The sequence below is a fragment of the Tursiops truncatus genome, chromosome 4 (genome assembly GCF_011762595.2).
Source record: "Tursiops truncatus isolate mTurTru1 chromosome 4, mTurTru1.mat.Y, whole genome shotgun sequence".
Taxonomy (NCBI): Eukaryota; Metazoa; Chordata; class Mammalia; order Artiodactyla; family Delphinidae; genus Tursiops; species Tursiops truncatus.
In genome coordinates, this window is record NC_047037.1 from 37716635 (window position 1) to 37732571 (window position 15937).

The 15937-nt window shown below is 35.2% G+C and overlaps 1 protein-coding gene and 1 pseudogene across 5 annotated transcripts in view; one reads left to right on the forward strand and one right to left on the reverse strand.

Moving 5' to 3' along the window:
• The window catches only part of RSRC1 (arginine and serine rich coiled-coil 1), a 454479-nt gene that overhangs the window by 98706 nt on the left and 339836 nt on the right, over positions 1-15937 (forward strand). For 4 of the 5 annotated variants that reach the window (XM_073803843.1, XM_073803842.1, XM_019946253.3 and 1 more), the window contains exon 4: positions 14717-14890. The exons of the other annotated variant lie outside the window; for it this stretch is intronic. In XM_073803843.1, coding sequence (XP_073659944.1) covers positions 14717-14890 — 174 coding nt within the window. The remainder of the gene's footprint in view (positions 1-14716; positions 14891-15937) is intronic. 5 annotated transcript variants of the gene reach the window in all.
• Positions 10157-10347, reverse strand: LOC101318643 (large ribosomal subunit protein eL39-like; annotated as a pseudogene).

A 15937-nucleotide genomic window follows, 5' to 3' on the forward strand; every position in this document is an offset into this window, starting at 1 on the left:
GACAAATGTCGGTTCATATTTCAGCTCTATCACACATTGGTTCTGTGGCCTCTGAACTTTTCAGAGTTCAGTTTTCTCAAAGCAAAAACCAAACCAAACCAAAAAAATAGCCCAACTTGCCTGCCCCCAAAGCAAGAAAAAAAATTCCCACCAAACACCAAAAGGTGATGACAGTAACAACTATATGTTTAAATACTCTGGAGAATTAAAAGAGATAAAATAGATGAATATAGCTGACATACTTCTTATCATGTAGAAGTCCTTAGTAATAATAGGGGCAAATATTGTGCCCTACAGCATTTTGCTAAAGAGATACACTAAACAAGTATATTATTTTGCATATTTTAGAGCATTAAGTATCAAATAAATGCAGGATTGGCTTTGATTTTTATTTACCAGCTTTGAATTCTGATAATTCAGTTGTAAAACTTGATGCAAGTTTTAGGTCCAAGTAAGTGTATCTGAAATTTTGATAAGAAAGATTCTTCTTCAGTTAGGACACTATGAATAGGGAATTACTGTGTCAGAAATATACAAACAAACCCTGTTTACAAACACTTGGTCTATAGCAACTAGAGGCTTCATCCTCTGCCCCTAGTGAGGACAGTTAACCTTGGTTTTGCAGTTTAAAACACTTGGCAACTTTACTGATCCAGATAGATTTCTCTAAAGTAGATATAGGATCAAGTATTGACCAAAGCTGAAGAGTATTAACCCACTTAATTTATCTTAGTTAAAATTCAGAATGTGTGTTTTTTCCCCCAAAGAAATAGCATTTTGTTGTTGGGTATATTTGAAATAGTCTTTTAATACAAGGTTTAAGGTATTTTCTGTCAATAGGCTTCTGTGAATTGGATTGAAAAGCCATAGTGATTTTTATGTGTTTCAAATAACAGACTTATAAATGAAGTTTCAAATAATTTTTTTAGCCTTTGCATGGAGAATTTTAAGCATTCATTAAAACAGAGAATAGTATAATAAACCCTCATGTAGCCATGATCTATCTTCATCAGGTAGTATTTTGTCAATATCAAGGCTTGCTTTTAAGCTTTGTTATTAGGATGGATCCAGAATACCTTTACTCTATGGCTAATTTAGCTCCAGAATTAATACTTGACTCTTTACAATATCTTATGTACAAAGTGTCTCAACTCTGGCAGGTAGAACACTACTTCTCCCCAATGTGTTATTCTGGATTTCTGTTGCTGTCCAGTGTATTTTTCCCTGGTCCCTTGGAATTTCATTTCACATATTTGTAGACTGGAACTTGTCAAAGATCTAGAGAGCCTCTGCAGATTTCTGGATCCCTGTCTCTGTCCAACTTCCTTCAGTTTGGTATAATGCCTTACAAAGTCTAGCCCCTTGGCTTCCTTGAAGGTCTGTCTCTGTCTCCCTAACTCAGCGAGTCTATGAAGCTTCATTTGAGTTCCCTCTCCTTGCTCTGTGGCTTGGAAACTTCCCCAAGGCAGTAAGCCGGGACAATCCTAGGGTTCCCTTTTTTGTTTCCCTTTTCTTGGGGAATTACACTTCTGTGCTGCCAATTGTCCGATGTCTGACATAGTTGTTAAATACATTTTGTTTTCTTTTCTACTTGTTTATGGTGGGAGGGGTATTCCCATGGCCTTTAACCCCTATGGGCAAAAGGCCATTTAACTGCAAAATTGATTATTTTATTTATGATTTCTGTATTTTTCTTTGTCATTTCCACCAGGGGTTTATCAATTTTACTAATCTTCTCTAAGAATTAACTTTGTCTTTCTTGATCTTCTGATTCATTATTTTAAAAATTTTTTTCTTTATTTCTTTCCTTTTACCTTCTTTGAGTATAGTTTTCTATTCTTTTTGTAGCTCCTTGAGATGGAAGCTTAGATCATTTATTTTAGCTTTTATTCTTTTCTAATATGTGTATTCAGTGCTACAAATTTTCCTCTTCACTGTACTTTAGCTATAGCCTACACATTTTTTTTTTTTTTTTTGCGGTACACGGGCCTCTCAGTGTTGAGGCCTCTCCCATCACGGAGCACAGGCTCCGGATGTGCAGGCTCAGCGGCCACGGCTCACGGGGCCCAGCTGCTCCGTGGCATGTGGGATCTTCCCAGACCAGTGCATGAACCCGTGTTCCCTGCATCGGCAGGCGGACTCTCAACCACTGCGCCACCAGGGAAGCCCATAGCCTACACATTTTTGATGTGCCGTATTTTAGTTTTCATTCAGTTTAAATAAAACTGTGACTTCATCTTTCCCATGGGTTATATAGAAATATGTTACTTAATTTCCAAACATTTGGAGGCTTTTCTAGTTGTCCTTTATTTTTCTTATTTTCTTCACTGTAGTTAGAGAACATAATCTGAAAGACCTTTCAATTTTGAAATGTGTTGAGATTAGCTTTATGGCCCATCATAAGATTTATTTTAGGAAATATTACAGATACACTTGATTAAAAAGGTTAAATAGGTGAATTTAACCATTTGTTCTAATCTTCTATATCTTTACTTTTTTTTTTCCATTTAAAACCTGCTTATTTTATCAGTTACTAAGAGAGCTCACAGACAGCTCTTGATTGTAGATTTGTCTGTTTTTCATCAATTTCTACCAGCTTCTGCTTTATATATTTTGAGGCTCTGTAAATAAGTGTATGCAAATTCAGGATAGTTTTATATTCTTTTTGGAGTGACCTTTTCATGAAAGTCTCTATTTCTAGAAATATTTCTTACTTTGAAATGATGTTTCAGATCATGTATAATGTTGATGTAATTTCACCATCTTTTTGTTAGTGCTTGTATGATATCTTTTTCTTTTCTTTTACTTTCAAACTTTCTGTTTTTATATTTAACATGTTCATTTTGAAAACTCGCTATAGTTTTTTTTTTTAGTCTGACAGTCTTTTTCCCTCAGTTGTATCATTTAGTCTATTTATGTTTATTGATTCCTGTTATATTTGGATTTAAATCTTCCATCTTATTCTTTGTTTTCTATATGTCCAATCCATTTTTTTCTTTTTTCTACTTTCTTACCTTCTTTGGATTACTTTTATTAGCTTGTTAGCTTACTTTCTTTTTTTGTTGTTATTGAAGTATAGATGAATTACAGTGTTGTGTTAATGACTGCTGTACAGTAAAGTGACTCAGTTATACATATATATATTCTTTTTCATATTCTATTCCATTAGGGCTTATCACAGGATATTGAATACAGTTCCCTGTGCTATACAGTAGGACCTTGTTGTTTATCCATTATATATAATATCAGTTTGCATCTGCTAATCCCAAACTCCCAATCCATCCCTCTCCCACCTCCTTAGCTTAGTTTCTTTTAATTTTGCTTTGAGTGCTTAACCTAGAAATTGTAGCATGTCCTTGACTTTAGTAAGTCTAACATAAATAAGTACTTTTGTCACTTTTTTTTCTTGTAGTTTTAGTAGTTAAGGATAGCTTAACTAGGTGTAACATTGTGAGCACACGTTTTCCCCCTTGAGCTCCTCAAGGAAAATTAAAGCCATTTTTTTGTTGTGTATCTCACAGTTGAGCAGACTGATGCCAACTTGACTTTCTTTATATCAACTTGATCAGTGTTCTTTTTCTTTTATCATTAATGTGCAGTAACTTCATCAGGATCTATCTCAGAGTTGATTGTGGTTAATCCATTTCCCCATATATACAGTGGATCCTTTCTACATGTAGATTCTTTTAGTTCCAAAAGTGTCTTTGGATTATGATTGTAATATTAGTTCTCTTACCTTGTTTTTTCTTCTTCTGGAGCCTTAGTGAGGTTTGATGTTCGTTGTCTGCCTTGTCTATTACTTACTTCTTGTCCTTTCTGCTACTTTTATTGTATTTAAAAAAATTTTGGGGGGACTTCCCTGGTGGCGCAATGGTTAAGAATCCACCTGCCAATGCAGGGGACACGTTTGATCCCTGGTCTGGGAATATCCCACATGCCACAGAGCAATGAAGCCTGTGTGCCACAACTACTGAGCCTGCGCTCTACAGCCCACAAGCCACAACTACTGAGCCTGCGCACCTAGAGCCCGTGCTCTGCCACAAGAGAAGCCACCACAGTGAGAAGCCTGCGCACTGCAACGAAGAGTAGCCCCCGCTCGCAGCAACTAGAGAAAGCCCGCGTGCAGCAACGAAGACCCAACGCAGCCAAAAATAAATAAATAATTAAAAATTTTTTTATTGGAGTATAGTTGATTTACAATGTTGTGTTAGTTTCAGGTGTACAGCCAAGTGAAACAGTTATACATATATCCACTCTTTTTTAGATTCTTTTCCCATACAGGCCATTACAGAGTATTGAGTAGAGTTCCCTGTGCTATACAGTAGGTCCTTATTAGTTACCTATTTTATATATAGTAATGTGTATATGTCAGTCTAAATCTCCCAATTTATCCCCCCCCTTACCCCCGGTAATCATAACTTTGGTTTCTACATCTGTAACTCTGTTTCTGTTTTGTACATAAGTTCATTTATACCATTTTTTTAGATTCCACATATAAGTGATTTCATATGATATTTGTCTTTCTCTGTCTGACTTCACTCAGTGTGACAATCTCTAGGTCCATCCATGTTGCTGCAAGTGGCATTATTTCATTCTTTTTTATGGCTGAGTGATATTCCACTGTATATATGTACCACATATTCTTTATCCATTCCTCTGTTGATGGACATTTAGGTTGCTTCCATGTCCTGACTATTGTAGATAGTGCTGCAGTGAACATTGGGGTACATGTCTCTTTTGAATTATGGTTTTCTCTGGATATATGCCCAGGAGTGGGATTGCTGGATCATATGGTAGCTCTATTTTTAGTTTTTTTTTTTTTTTTTTTTTTTGCGGTACGCGGGCCTCTCACTGTTGTGGCTTCTCCCGTTGCGGAACACAGGCTCCGGACGCGCAGGCTCAGCGGCCATGGCTCACGGGCCCAGCCGCTCCGCGGCATGTGGGATCTTCCCAGACCAGGGCACGAACCCGTGTCCTCTACATCGGCAGGTGGACTCTCAACCGCTGCGCCACCGTGGAAGCCCTATTTGTAGGTTTTTAAGGAACCTCCATACTGTTCTCCATAGTGGCTGTACCAATTTACATTCCCACCAACAGTGCAAGAGGGTTCCCTTTTCTCCACACCCTCTCCAGCACTTATTGTTTGTAGATACTTTGATGATGGCCATTCTGACCAGCATAAGGTGATACCTCATTGTAGTTTTGATTTGCATTTCTGTAATAACTAGTGACGTTGAGCATCTTTTCATGTGTTTTTTAGTGATCTGTATGTCTTCTTTGGAGACATGTCTGTTTAGATCTTCTGCCCATTTTTTGATTGGGTTGTTTGTTATTTTGATATTGAGCTCAGTAATTTTGGAGATTAATCCTTTGTCTGTTGTTGCATTTGCAAATATTTTCTCCCATTCTGAGGGTTGTCTTTTTGTTTTGTTTATGGTTTCCTTTGCTGTGCAAAGCTTTTAAGTTTCATTAGGTCCCATTTGTTTATTTTTGTGTTTAATTACTTTTTTTTAAAGTTTCTTTTTCTTGGCTCTTTTATCAGTAATGCCTATGTTTCTTATTATATGCTGTGTTTAATTAATGTTGGAATGTTATGTTATAGTCTCTTCTTCACTTTTTGTGTTGTGTATTTGTATCACCTGACAAATTTGGTTCCAACTTTGATTCATTTCTCATAGTTGCTTTGTATGGATGATAGATTCATTTTTATTTTTTTTGGCCATGCAGTGCGGCTCTCAGGATCTTAGTTCCCTGGCCAGGGATTGAACCTGATCCCTTGGCAGTGAGAGCTGGAGTCCTAACTACTGGTCTTCCAGGGAATTCCCTAGATTCTTTTTTGTTGTTGTTCATGATAATGTTCAGAATTTTCCTGGGTTGACAGTAACAGAAAATTCAATTGATGGACTGAAGATTTTGGGTGACTTGTAAGATTTCTTGAATGACACTGCACTATTATTAATTCAGTGAGGTGGAGTTTCTTTAATAAATGGGAAAATATGGGAAAAGCCAGGTCTGTTTTCAGATCCTTTGATGTCATCTTGTTTTTACAGAACCCTGAGCTTCAGCCCCTTGATTTTTAGTTTTCTTTCACCACCAAGCTACCAGTGGACACTTCCCTTTTCAAAAGTGTATCTCTGTCCTAGAGTGTAGGTCCTTTTAAAAAATCCCCCTTGTTGTTATGGTTTTAGTTCAATTTCGGTTGGCGACAAAAGTAGATGTGTGAGTTCAAAATGTCATCTTGACATAGAATCCATGTTAGTTTATTCAATGTAAGAATATTAAGTATAATTTTAATTGTAGTTTTGTTTTATGGTAAATGTAGTCTTTATTTTATAGTACTCTACTTAAGAGACTATTTGAAGTATTGTAGTTATTGTTTTTGAAAGATAAAATATTAGGATATTTATTTTGATTACATGTGTTTAGAACTTATTAGCCAATTAAGAAACTTGACAAATTGGTTTTTGAGGGCAGTAATTCATTTTATTCAGGGATGTTATGGTGATTCTTCCTATTCTGTAGATATTGAAAGCATTTATCTGGTATAATAGGACATCTTGCTGTCCATTTATTGCTTATATATTGTGTGTTCTAGAGTGCCACATTTTTTATCAAATGTTTCTTTGCTTATAATATATCTCCATATTGGCTTTGGTACTCTAGAGACTTCTAGAGTGATTTATCAGAAACATATTTATTTAAGGAATGAGGGAAAAATAACATTCTAAATTTTAGTATAGTTTCTTTGACTTTTTTGTTTGTCTGGTCAGAGTAGGAAATCTCTTTACTCTTTACTTTGTTCTTAGTGGAGAGCATTCAAATATGTAATTAAATTTACTTAATAAAGTAAATGGGGTTGTTCATAGTCTAGGAAGTGAGTTTTACTCAGAATTGTTTGAAGTAATTCTCATGACTGAAAAGAAGTCAGCAGCTTAATTCATTTAAAATCTGTATTTGATTTTGTGGTCCTTTTTACAGCCTTTAATAATGTTGCAAAAATTGTGTTTTGGCTTTGCTATCTTTTCCCTATTCTCTTCAGAGTCATTTTTTGCTTCTTACAGCCTATAAACGAAGTTGAGGTCTACAATATGAGAATTGAAATAATCAATATTAAGACATTGCTGTGATATTTTAAAACTTATTACTTTCTTTCAATTTGACATCACGGGTAACTTAAATTATAGATCTGCTATTGCTGTCTAGGTCATTGAGGCACATCAGCAACATTTATAAAAGAATATTCCAGACTGGCATGTGTTGCTTGTATGGAGACATAATGAGCAGAATATTTTTGGAGAGTGGTAGGCATATGTTTTCTACAGTGGAATCTTTGTGTTAGGGAAAACCATGAGATGAGTTTGGAGATAATTGAGTTTATTTCAGGTATTGGGTAAGTTGGGAGGAGTAGAGATTAGGAAAGTAGTTGCTTTTGGGAGAGTGAGGCAGATAGTAATTGATAGAAGGCCTCTAATTGTGGTATTTAGCTTTGCTATGATAGTGATAGAGTGATCCTACTTTCTGGTTTCTCTGGGACAAAGCCAATTTAGGCCTGTTGTCCTTATGTTATAGTGCCTTCCTGGACTCTAAAAAAAAAAAAATCCCCTTTTATTTTCCAAAGGCTTGGATGATAGGTGATACGATTTCCATGTTAGTAGCAAACTGGTGAAGATCATGCATGTATTTGGCTGCTGAGGGTTTCCTGTGGAGAAGATGATAATCTTTAACCAAGATTATTATTATTTACCTTCCTATATAAAAGAAATATATTGAAATTTAAGTAATCCTTATGCCAACCTTAAGATTTTAAAGGTCTATCAGAATCAGAATACTTCTCTATACTGGATTAGCTGTGGTATGAGAGAAACATTTCATATTCTTTGAATCAGATTTTACTCATTCATTTAGATTAGCGCATCCCACAGTTACTTCTTTCTCATTGCCTGCCTACTCCCAAATCACCTGTCTGCTATCTCACAATTCACTGGTGTTATTATTTTATTTGTTTGTTTGTTTTTTTGCGGTACACGGGCCTCTCACTGTTGTGGCCTCTCCCGTTGCGGAGCACAGGCTTCGGACGCGCAGGCTCAGAGGCCATGGCTCACGGGCCCAGCCGCTCCGCAGCATGTGGGATCTTCCTGGACCGGGGCACAAACCCGCGTCCCCTGCATCGGCAGGCGGACTCTCAACCACTGCGCCACCAGGGAAGCCCTGGTGTTATTATTTAATCCTTATAATAACCCTGAAAGGTAGTTATTATCAACATTTTGTAGATGAGGAAACAGATGCCCAGAGAGGAAGTAACTTGTTTGAGGACACCATTATATGAGAATTTCTTTATTTTTTAACTTAATACTTCTGTAGCTTTGGGTATATTAAGAGCATATACATTTAATTTTTAAGATACAGTGAAAACATGATTTTACCAAAATCTACCTTATCAGTAATCCACAAATGATTGCACATTTTGTCCAACAGTATATTTTTCTTAGTAACAAACCACTAAGAAATGAGCTTACTTCAAAGTTTTATTTAAAAAAAAGAAGCTCTTAGGGATTTGTTGTTAGAGTTTAAACTAATATTTAACTCTTTGTCTTTTGTTACACTATATTTTCACTGGTTAAGTGAAAAAGTAATTGCCAGAAGCATAATGTAGAACCAAATTAAGATAACATAACGTGTGTGTGTATATACTGTATATGTAGTGGCTCTGATTATCACAAAAAAGGCCCCCTTCATTTTTATTATTATTATTACTTTCTTTTAATCAGAAAACTTTAGTCTGATTGATTATTTTTCAGAGATTTTAGAATAATCTGTTAAAATTTTTACATATCCACATGTAATAAAAGATTTCATTAAAAATGAATAGATAATGTCTGTGAGGGCAATAAATCATTGATAAATTAAAACTTTATGTGGAAAGAAGCATGTGTCAAAATTGAGAGGGAGTAGTCAAAGAGAAAATGAAGGAAATTTAACCTTTGTAAATTAGTATAATAAACCCATGTTGACATTCCTAGCAATAAATATTGTAACTTCTCAAAATCGCATATTAAAAAAAAAGTTTGTGATCTAATGATACAGTATTGCTCTTCACTCACTGAATGAACCAGCTAAGGATGAAAGAAGACAGAACATACTACCAGTGAAATCCATATAATTCTCTTCAAGCCCTACATATGTCCTAAGTACCCAGGACTACTTTATGTGATCTCTTTATCCACAGGCTTTATTTATTTAGGTAATTTGTGTTTGCTGTTTTCTTTTTTGCTTGATCAGTCTAGCTGGGGATTTACCAAATTTGTTGATATTCTTGTGGAACCAGGTTTTGGCTTTGTTAATTTTCTTTATTGCTTTCTATTCCATTGATTTTTGCTCTTTAATGTTTCCTTTCTTCTACTTACTTTGGATATACTTTGCTCTTCTTAGTCTAGCTTCTTAAGATGGAACCTTAGGTAATTGGTTTTAGACTTTTCTTCTTTTCTAATATAAACATCTAAAGCTATAAATTTCCCTCTAAGCATTGCATTAGTTACATCACACAAATTCAAATATGCTATATTTTTATTGCCTTTCAGTTCAAAATATTTTCTAATTTTTTTGTGATTTCTTACTGTACTCATGATTTATTAAGAAGTGTATTATTTAATTTCTACACTTTTGGTTTTTTTTCTGTATGTTTTATTGTTACTGAATTCTAATTTAACTCTGTTGTGGCCCGATAAAGATTTTGTATGATTTCTACTTTTGAACTGACCCTTTGATCATCATGAAGTATCCATTTTTATTTGGGGTAATACTCCTAGTTTCTGAGTGTCTAGGATGATACTTTATTTGATATTAATATATTCATTCCAGCCATTTTTGTTTACATGATATATCTAATTTTAGCCATTTACTTTCAATCTGTGTCTATATTTAAAGTGCATATCTTGTAGATAGCTTATAGTTGTGTGTTGCTTTTTAATTTATTTGGACAGGCTTTGGCTTTTTTTCCCCTTCTCAAACAAAAGATCTCACATATTTATTACTGGACCAACCTACTAGTGCAGAAACATAGAAACAAAGAGAAAAATCATTTTCCCAATAAAACGCACCCAACTGTCCAGATAGTAGTGTATGGTTTCAGAGTGATAGGGTAAGATGTAAGTGACTTTCATACAGCATAAATATTTGTGCCATCTCTTGTGTGATTTAGACCCAGCTTGGTTCTTCTCCAGTGTCTCATTGTGGAGGTGTACTCGATTTATTACTTGTTTTCATCTGAATCCATTGGGGAATAGGACAATTCTACTTTTGTTTCTTGGCCAGGAATTGCTCAATCCTGAAAGTCTTCTGAGAAGACATGTGAGCCTTTCCAGCCTCCTTTTGGATTAATGAATATTTTTAAGAATTTTCTTTTAGTTCATCTTTTGACTTTTTAGCTATATTTCTTTGCATTTCATTTCTTTTTTTTCCTTTAAGAGGCTACTGTAAGGATTACATATATGCCCTTACGATTCAGTACTTTAAGTATGTTTCAGTGTACTTAGAGTTACTGTTTCACTGTTCACATGAAGTGTAAAAGCTTTCTAACTGTGTAGGTTAATTACGTGCTCCATACTTTATTCTGTAGAGATTATATGTACTATATCCACTTTCATTATAAACCCTACAGTAAAATACTGTAATTTTTACTTTAAGTACATATGTATTTTAACTAAAGGGAAGTCATTTTTTATATTTACCCATATATTTACCATTTCTAGTGGCCTTCATTTCCTTTCTAAAGGTCCAAGTTTCCATCATTTATCATTCTCTTTAGCCTGAAAAACTTACTTTAGTACGTACTTTAATGCATATTATTAACTATTGATGACTATGTTTTACTTTTCCTTTATCTCAAAAAGGTCTTTGATTTACTTTTTTTAACATCTTTATTGGAGTATAATTGCTTTACAATGTTGTGTTAGTTTCTGCTGTATAACAAAGTGAATCAGCTACATGTACACATATATCCCCATATCCCCTCCCTCTTGCATCTCCTTCCCATCCTCCCTATCCCACCCCTCTAGGTGGTCACAAAGCACCAAGCTGATCTCCCCATGCTATGCAGCTGCTTCCCACTAGCTATCTATTTTACATTTGGTAGTGTATGTATGTCAATTCTACTCTCTCACTTCGCCCCAGCTTACCCTTCTCCCTCCCCGTGTCCTCAAGTCCATTCTCTATGTTGGCATCTTTATTCCTGTACTGACTCTAGGTTCATGAGAACCATTTTTTGTTTTTTTTATTAGATTCCATATATATGTGTTAACATATGGTATTTGTTTTTCTCTTTCTGACTTACTTCACTCTGTATGACAGACTCTAGGTCCATCCACCTCACTACAGATAACTCAATTTCATTTTTTTTTATAGCTAAGTAATATTCCATTGTATGTATGTGCCACATCTTCTTTATCCATTCATCTGTCGATGGACACTTAGGTTGCTTCCATGTCCTGGCTATTGTAAATAGAGCTGCAATGAACATTGTGGTACATGACTCTTTGAATTATGGTTTTCTCAGGGTATATGCCCAGTAGTGGGATTGCTGGGTCGTATGGTAGTTCTATTTTTAGTTTTTTAAGGAACCTCCATACTGTTCTCCATAGTGGCTCTATCAATTTACATTCCCACCAACAGTGCAAGAGGGTTCCCTTTTCTCCATACCCTCTCCAGCATTTATTGTTTGTAGATTTTTTGATGATGGCCATTCTGACTGGTGTGAGATGATACCTCATTGTAGTTTTGATTTGCTTCTCTAATAATTAGTGACGTTGAGCATCCTTTCATGTGTTTGTTGGTAATCTGTATATCTTCTTTAGAGAAATGTCTATTTAGGTCTTCTGCCCATTTTTGGATTGGGTTGTTTGTTTTTTTGATATTGAGCTACATGAGCTGCTTGTATATTTTGGAGATTAATCCGTTGTCAGTTGCTTCATTTGCAAATATTTTGTCCCATTCTGAGGGTTGTCTTTTTGTCTTGTTTATGGTTTCCTTAGCTGTGCAAAAGCTTTTAAGTTTCATTAGGTCCCATTTCTTTATTTTTGCTTTTATTTCCATTTCTCTAGGAGGTAGGTCAAAAAGGATCTTGCTCTGATTTATGTCATAGAGTTTTCTGCCTATGTTTTCCTCTAAGAGTTTTATAGTGTCTGGCCTTACATTTAGGTCTTTAATCCATTTTGAGTTTATTTTTGTGTATGGTGTTAGGAAGACCGTGACTATTAATACCATAGTCAAGCTGATGAAAACTAAAGATAAAGCGAAATCTTGAAAGTGTTCAGAGAAAAAATGGACACATTACATACAAAAGAACAATGACATGAATTACTGCTGGCTTCTCATAAGAAACAATGACGATCAGAAGACAGTGGAACAAAATTCTTAACATGGTGAAAGAAAAAAAAAATCAACCCAGAATTTTATACCCAGCAACCCAGCAAAAATATCCCTCAAGAAAACAGAAGTAAGTAGAACACTTATTTTTGTAAGTAGAACACTTATTTTTGCTGGGTATAACATTCTGGGTTGATTTTTTTTTTCTTTCACCATGTTAAGAATTTTGTTCCACTGTCTTCTGATCGTCATTGTTTCTTATGAGAAGCCAGCAGTAATTCATGTCATTGTTCTTTTGTATGTAATGTGTCCATTTTTTCTCTGAACACTTTCAAGATTTCGCTTTATCTTTAGTTTTCATCAGCTTGACTATGGATTTACTAATCATGGTCTTCATATTTTTATTTTGGAGTTAACTAAAGTTATAGAATCTGTACATTTTTTGTTCACTAAATTTGGGGAAATTTTGACCACCACTTAAAAAGAAATTGATTTCTATCTCATTATTTTCTCTACTTATGAGTTTAAATAAACATGTTAGACACTTGAATGTTGTCACACAGATCTTATAGGATCTGTTTTTATTTTCCTTTAACAATCTTTTTTTCCTCTTAGTTCTTCAGATGGGAAAAGTTTGATTTATCTGTTTTCAAGTACACAGATTTTTTCCCCCTCTGTTGCTACCAATCTGCTTCAGATCTCTTTTAGCATAATGGTAATTTCAGATATTGTATTTTTCAGTTACAGAATTTTTTTTTTTACTTCTAGTTTGTCTTCTAAAATTTCTTAACATTATATTCATTACAAGCATAGTTATACTTACTACTTTAAAATCCTTGCCTGCTAACTCCAACATCTGGCTCATCTCAGGGTTGTTCAGTATAGACTATCTTTTCTCACATTTTTCATATTTCATTGTATACCTAGTAATTTTGTATTTTATCATGGACATGGTGAGTGTCATATTTTGAGTACTCTGGATTCTGTTATATTCCTCTGAAGAAGATTGATTTTTTGGTTTACTTTTTTTTTTAAAGCAGGGAATTAACTTAGTTGAATTAAAATTACAACAATTCAGTCTCTTTCGGGCAGTTGAAATTTTAGTTCAGTTCTTTCGTCCTTAGCTATTTGGAGTTTGCCCTTCACATGCATGATGTAGGGTTCAGCCAGAGATTTGAATAGAGTTTACATCTACAATTTTTGGCTCCTTTAACTGACTCTTTTCCAGGATTCCCCTTTCATTTTCATTTTGCGATGGTTGCCTTGAGTCTTTGTTCTGGGTTTTCAGGCCATAAATTTGAAAGTTTTCTGTTAGAGTTTTAGCTCTCCTGCATGGCACAGACTTAGGCTTGTCCTCAGAAAAGCAACTGATAAAATGGGAAACTTTCTTACTGCTGTTTCTTTTTTCCAAGTGTTGGCATTGCTCATCATTTTTGGTTCATAATCTAATTGCTTGAAATTACATTAAATAAATCAACAGCATATGTATATAGTAAGATTTTGTTCCTTTTTAAGGTTAGTGCCTTCTTTTTGGTCACTATTCAGTGACTTCAGTTAGTTGTTTTTTTATAGTTTCTATAGGATCATCAATCTGGTAGAGGCTTTCTTGTCAATACTGTAAGGTAGGATCTAAAAATCTTTTTTTTTTTTTTTTTTTGCGGTACATGGGCCTCTCACCATTGTGGCCTCTCCCACTGCAGAGCACAGGCTCTGGACGCGCAGGCTCAGTGGCCATGGCTCACGGGCCTGGCCGCTCCGCGGCATGTGGGATCCTCCCAGACCGGGGCACGAGCCCATGTCTCCTGCATCGGCAGGCAGACTCCCAACCACCGTGCCACCAGGGAAGCCCCTAAAAATCTTTACTTTGTAAAAGCACATAATATATCCTAATACTGTCCTTCATTTTATGCAAAGAATAGCTGGATTATAGTAGAGTAGAGGAATAGTTTTATTCTAACAATTAGAAATAGGAAATTAGGTAGAATCAATATAGAAGGTAGAGATTGTAGGGATAGGGAAGACCCTAATCCTTGCAGATTAGAATATACATTTAGATTTGTTATATTATCTTGAGGAGATTTGAGTAATGAAGATTTGATTTGAACTTTAAGACTTTTTTGATTAAACAAACACTAAACCTTATATTCCTGTAAAGCTGACACATATGTTTCCCTCATGTCATTTAACAGAGTACTTATTCATAAAGAATCATCTTTACATGCTTGCTTCAAACAGTTATTTAACTGAGTCCTTAACTAAAACTAAATCCTTTTCTTTCAGACAATTTTTAAGGATGTTTTTATTTCATAATACAAAATGTACACTAAACGTATATAATGAAATCTACTTACTGTAGGTCCCGATCAAGACCACGTCCACGTTCCCGTAGTCGAAGCAGTGAAAGATCCAGTCACAGAAGAACACGTAGTCGGTCTCGGGATAGAGAACGACGTAAAGGCAGAGATAAGGAGAAAAGAGAAAAGGAAAAGGATAAAGGCAAGGACAAGGAATTACACAGCATCAAACGTGGGTAAGTTGAAGCAGATCTAAAGCAGTGATGACTCCGTGATTCCATAGCAATAATCAAACTAAATTTTCATCTTCTGAGGTTTTTCTAAGATGGAAAAAATAGGAGAATATAGTAGAGAATAAAGAAAGGATAAATCAGAATAGTTACCTCAGATTTTTACTGTGCTTCCTTTCTATTCCTGTTTTCATTTAATATTTACAAAACAAATCTTAGAAACAAATAGCACTTTCAAAACTTAGTATGTTAGTAAAGGAAAATTTACATAATTTGTTAGGAAAGCTCCATGTTCTTTATCATGAATACAATATTTAAAATTTGAAGACTACTTACAATTAAAGATGTCTGTTAGCTTATTGTAAAACTGTTAGGGGAAAAGGATAAAGATGGAACGAAGGGAGGGAACCACGTGATTTACTGTTGGTTAGACCTCTTTCAGTGTAGAATGAGGACTTGGTCAATATTAAGGTATATGTACGTGTTAGATGAGTGTATATGCATATGGGACCCAGAATTTATTTTTTCTGGAATTGATATCATTGAAACAGTTATTCTAGTTTTGTCTGTTTGGAGGTTGAAGTCCATTTAAAACAGTTTATTTAATTAGAAGATGTTAAAGTGAAATAAAATCTTGTTTAGTAACTTAAATCTGTGGTCCCCAACCTTTTTGTCACCAGGGACCAGTTTTGTTGAAGACAATTTTTCCATGGACGGGTGTGTGGTGGTGAGGCTGGGGGGATGGTTCAGGTGGTAATGCGAGCCATGGGGAGCGATGGAGAGCAGCAGCTGAAGCTTCGCTAGCTTGCCCACCACTCACCTCCTGCTGTGCAACCTGGTTCCTAACAGGCCGCAGACCGGTATCAGTGGTTGGGGTGGTGGTTGGGGACCCCTGGCTTAAATTACAGCTTCTTGTTTGTTTTATTCCAAACCGACATTGGGATCTTTTATTCTATGAAGTGTTTAGAACATCTTAGAATTTATCCTCTTTTGTTAGTCTTTCAACACCCTATATATGTTCACTCTAATACTTCAATACAGAAGTGTTTATCT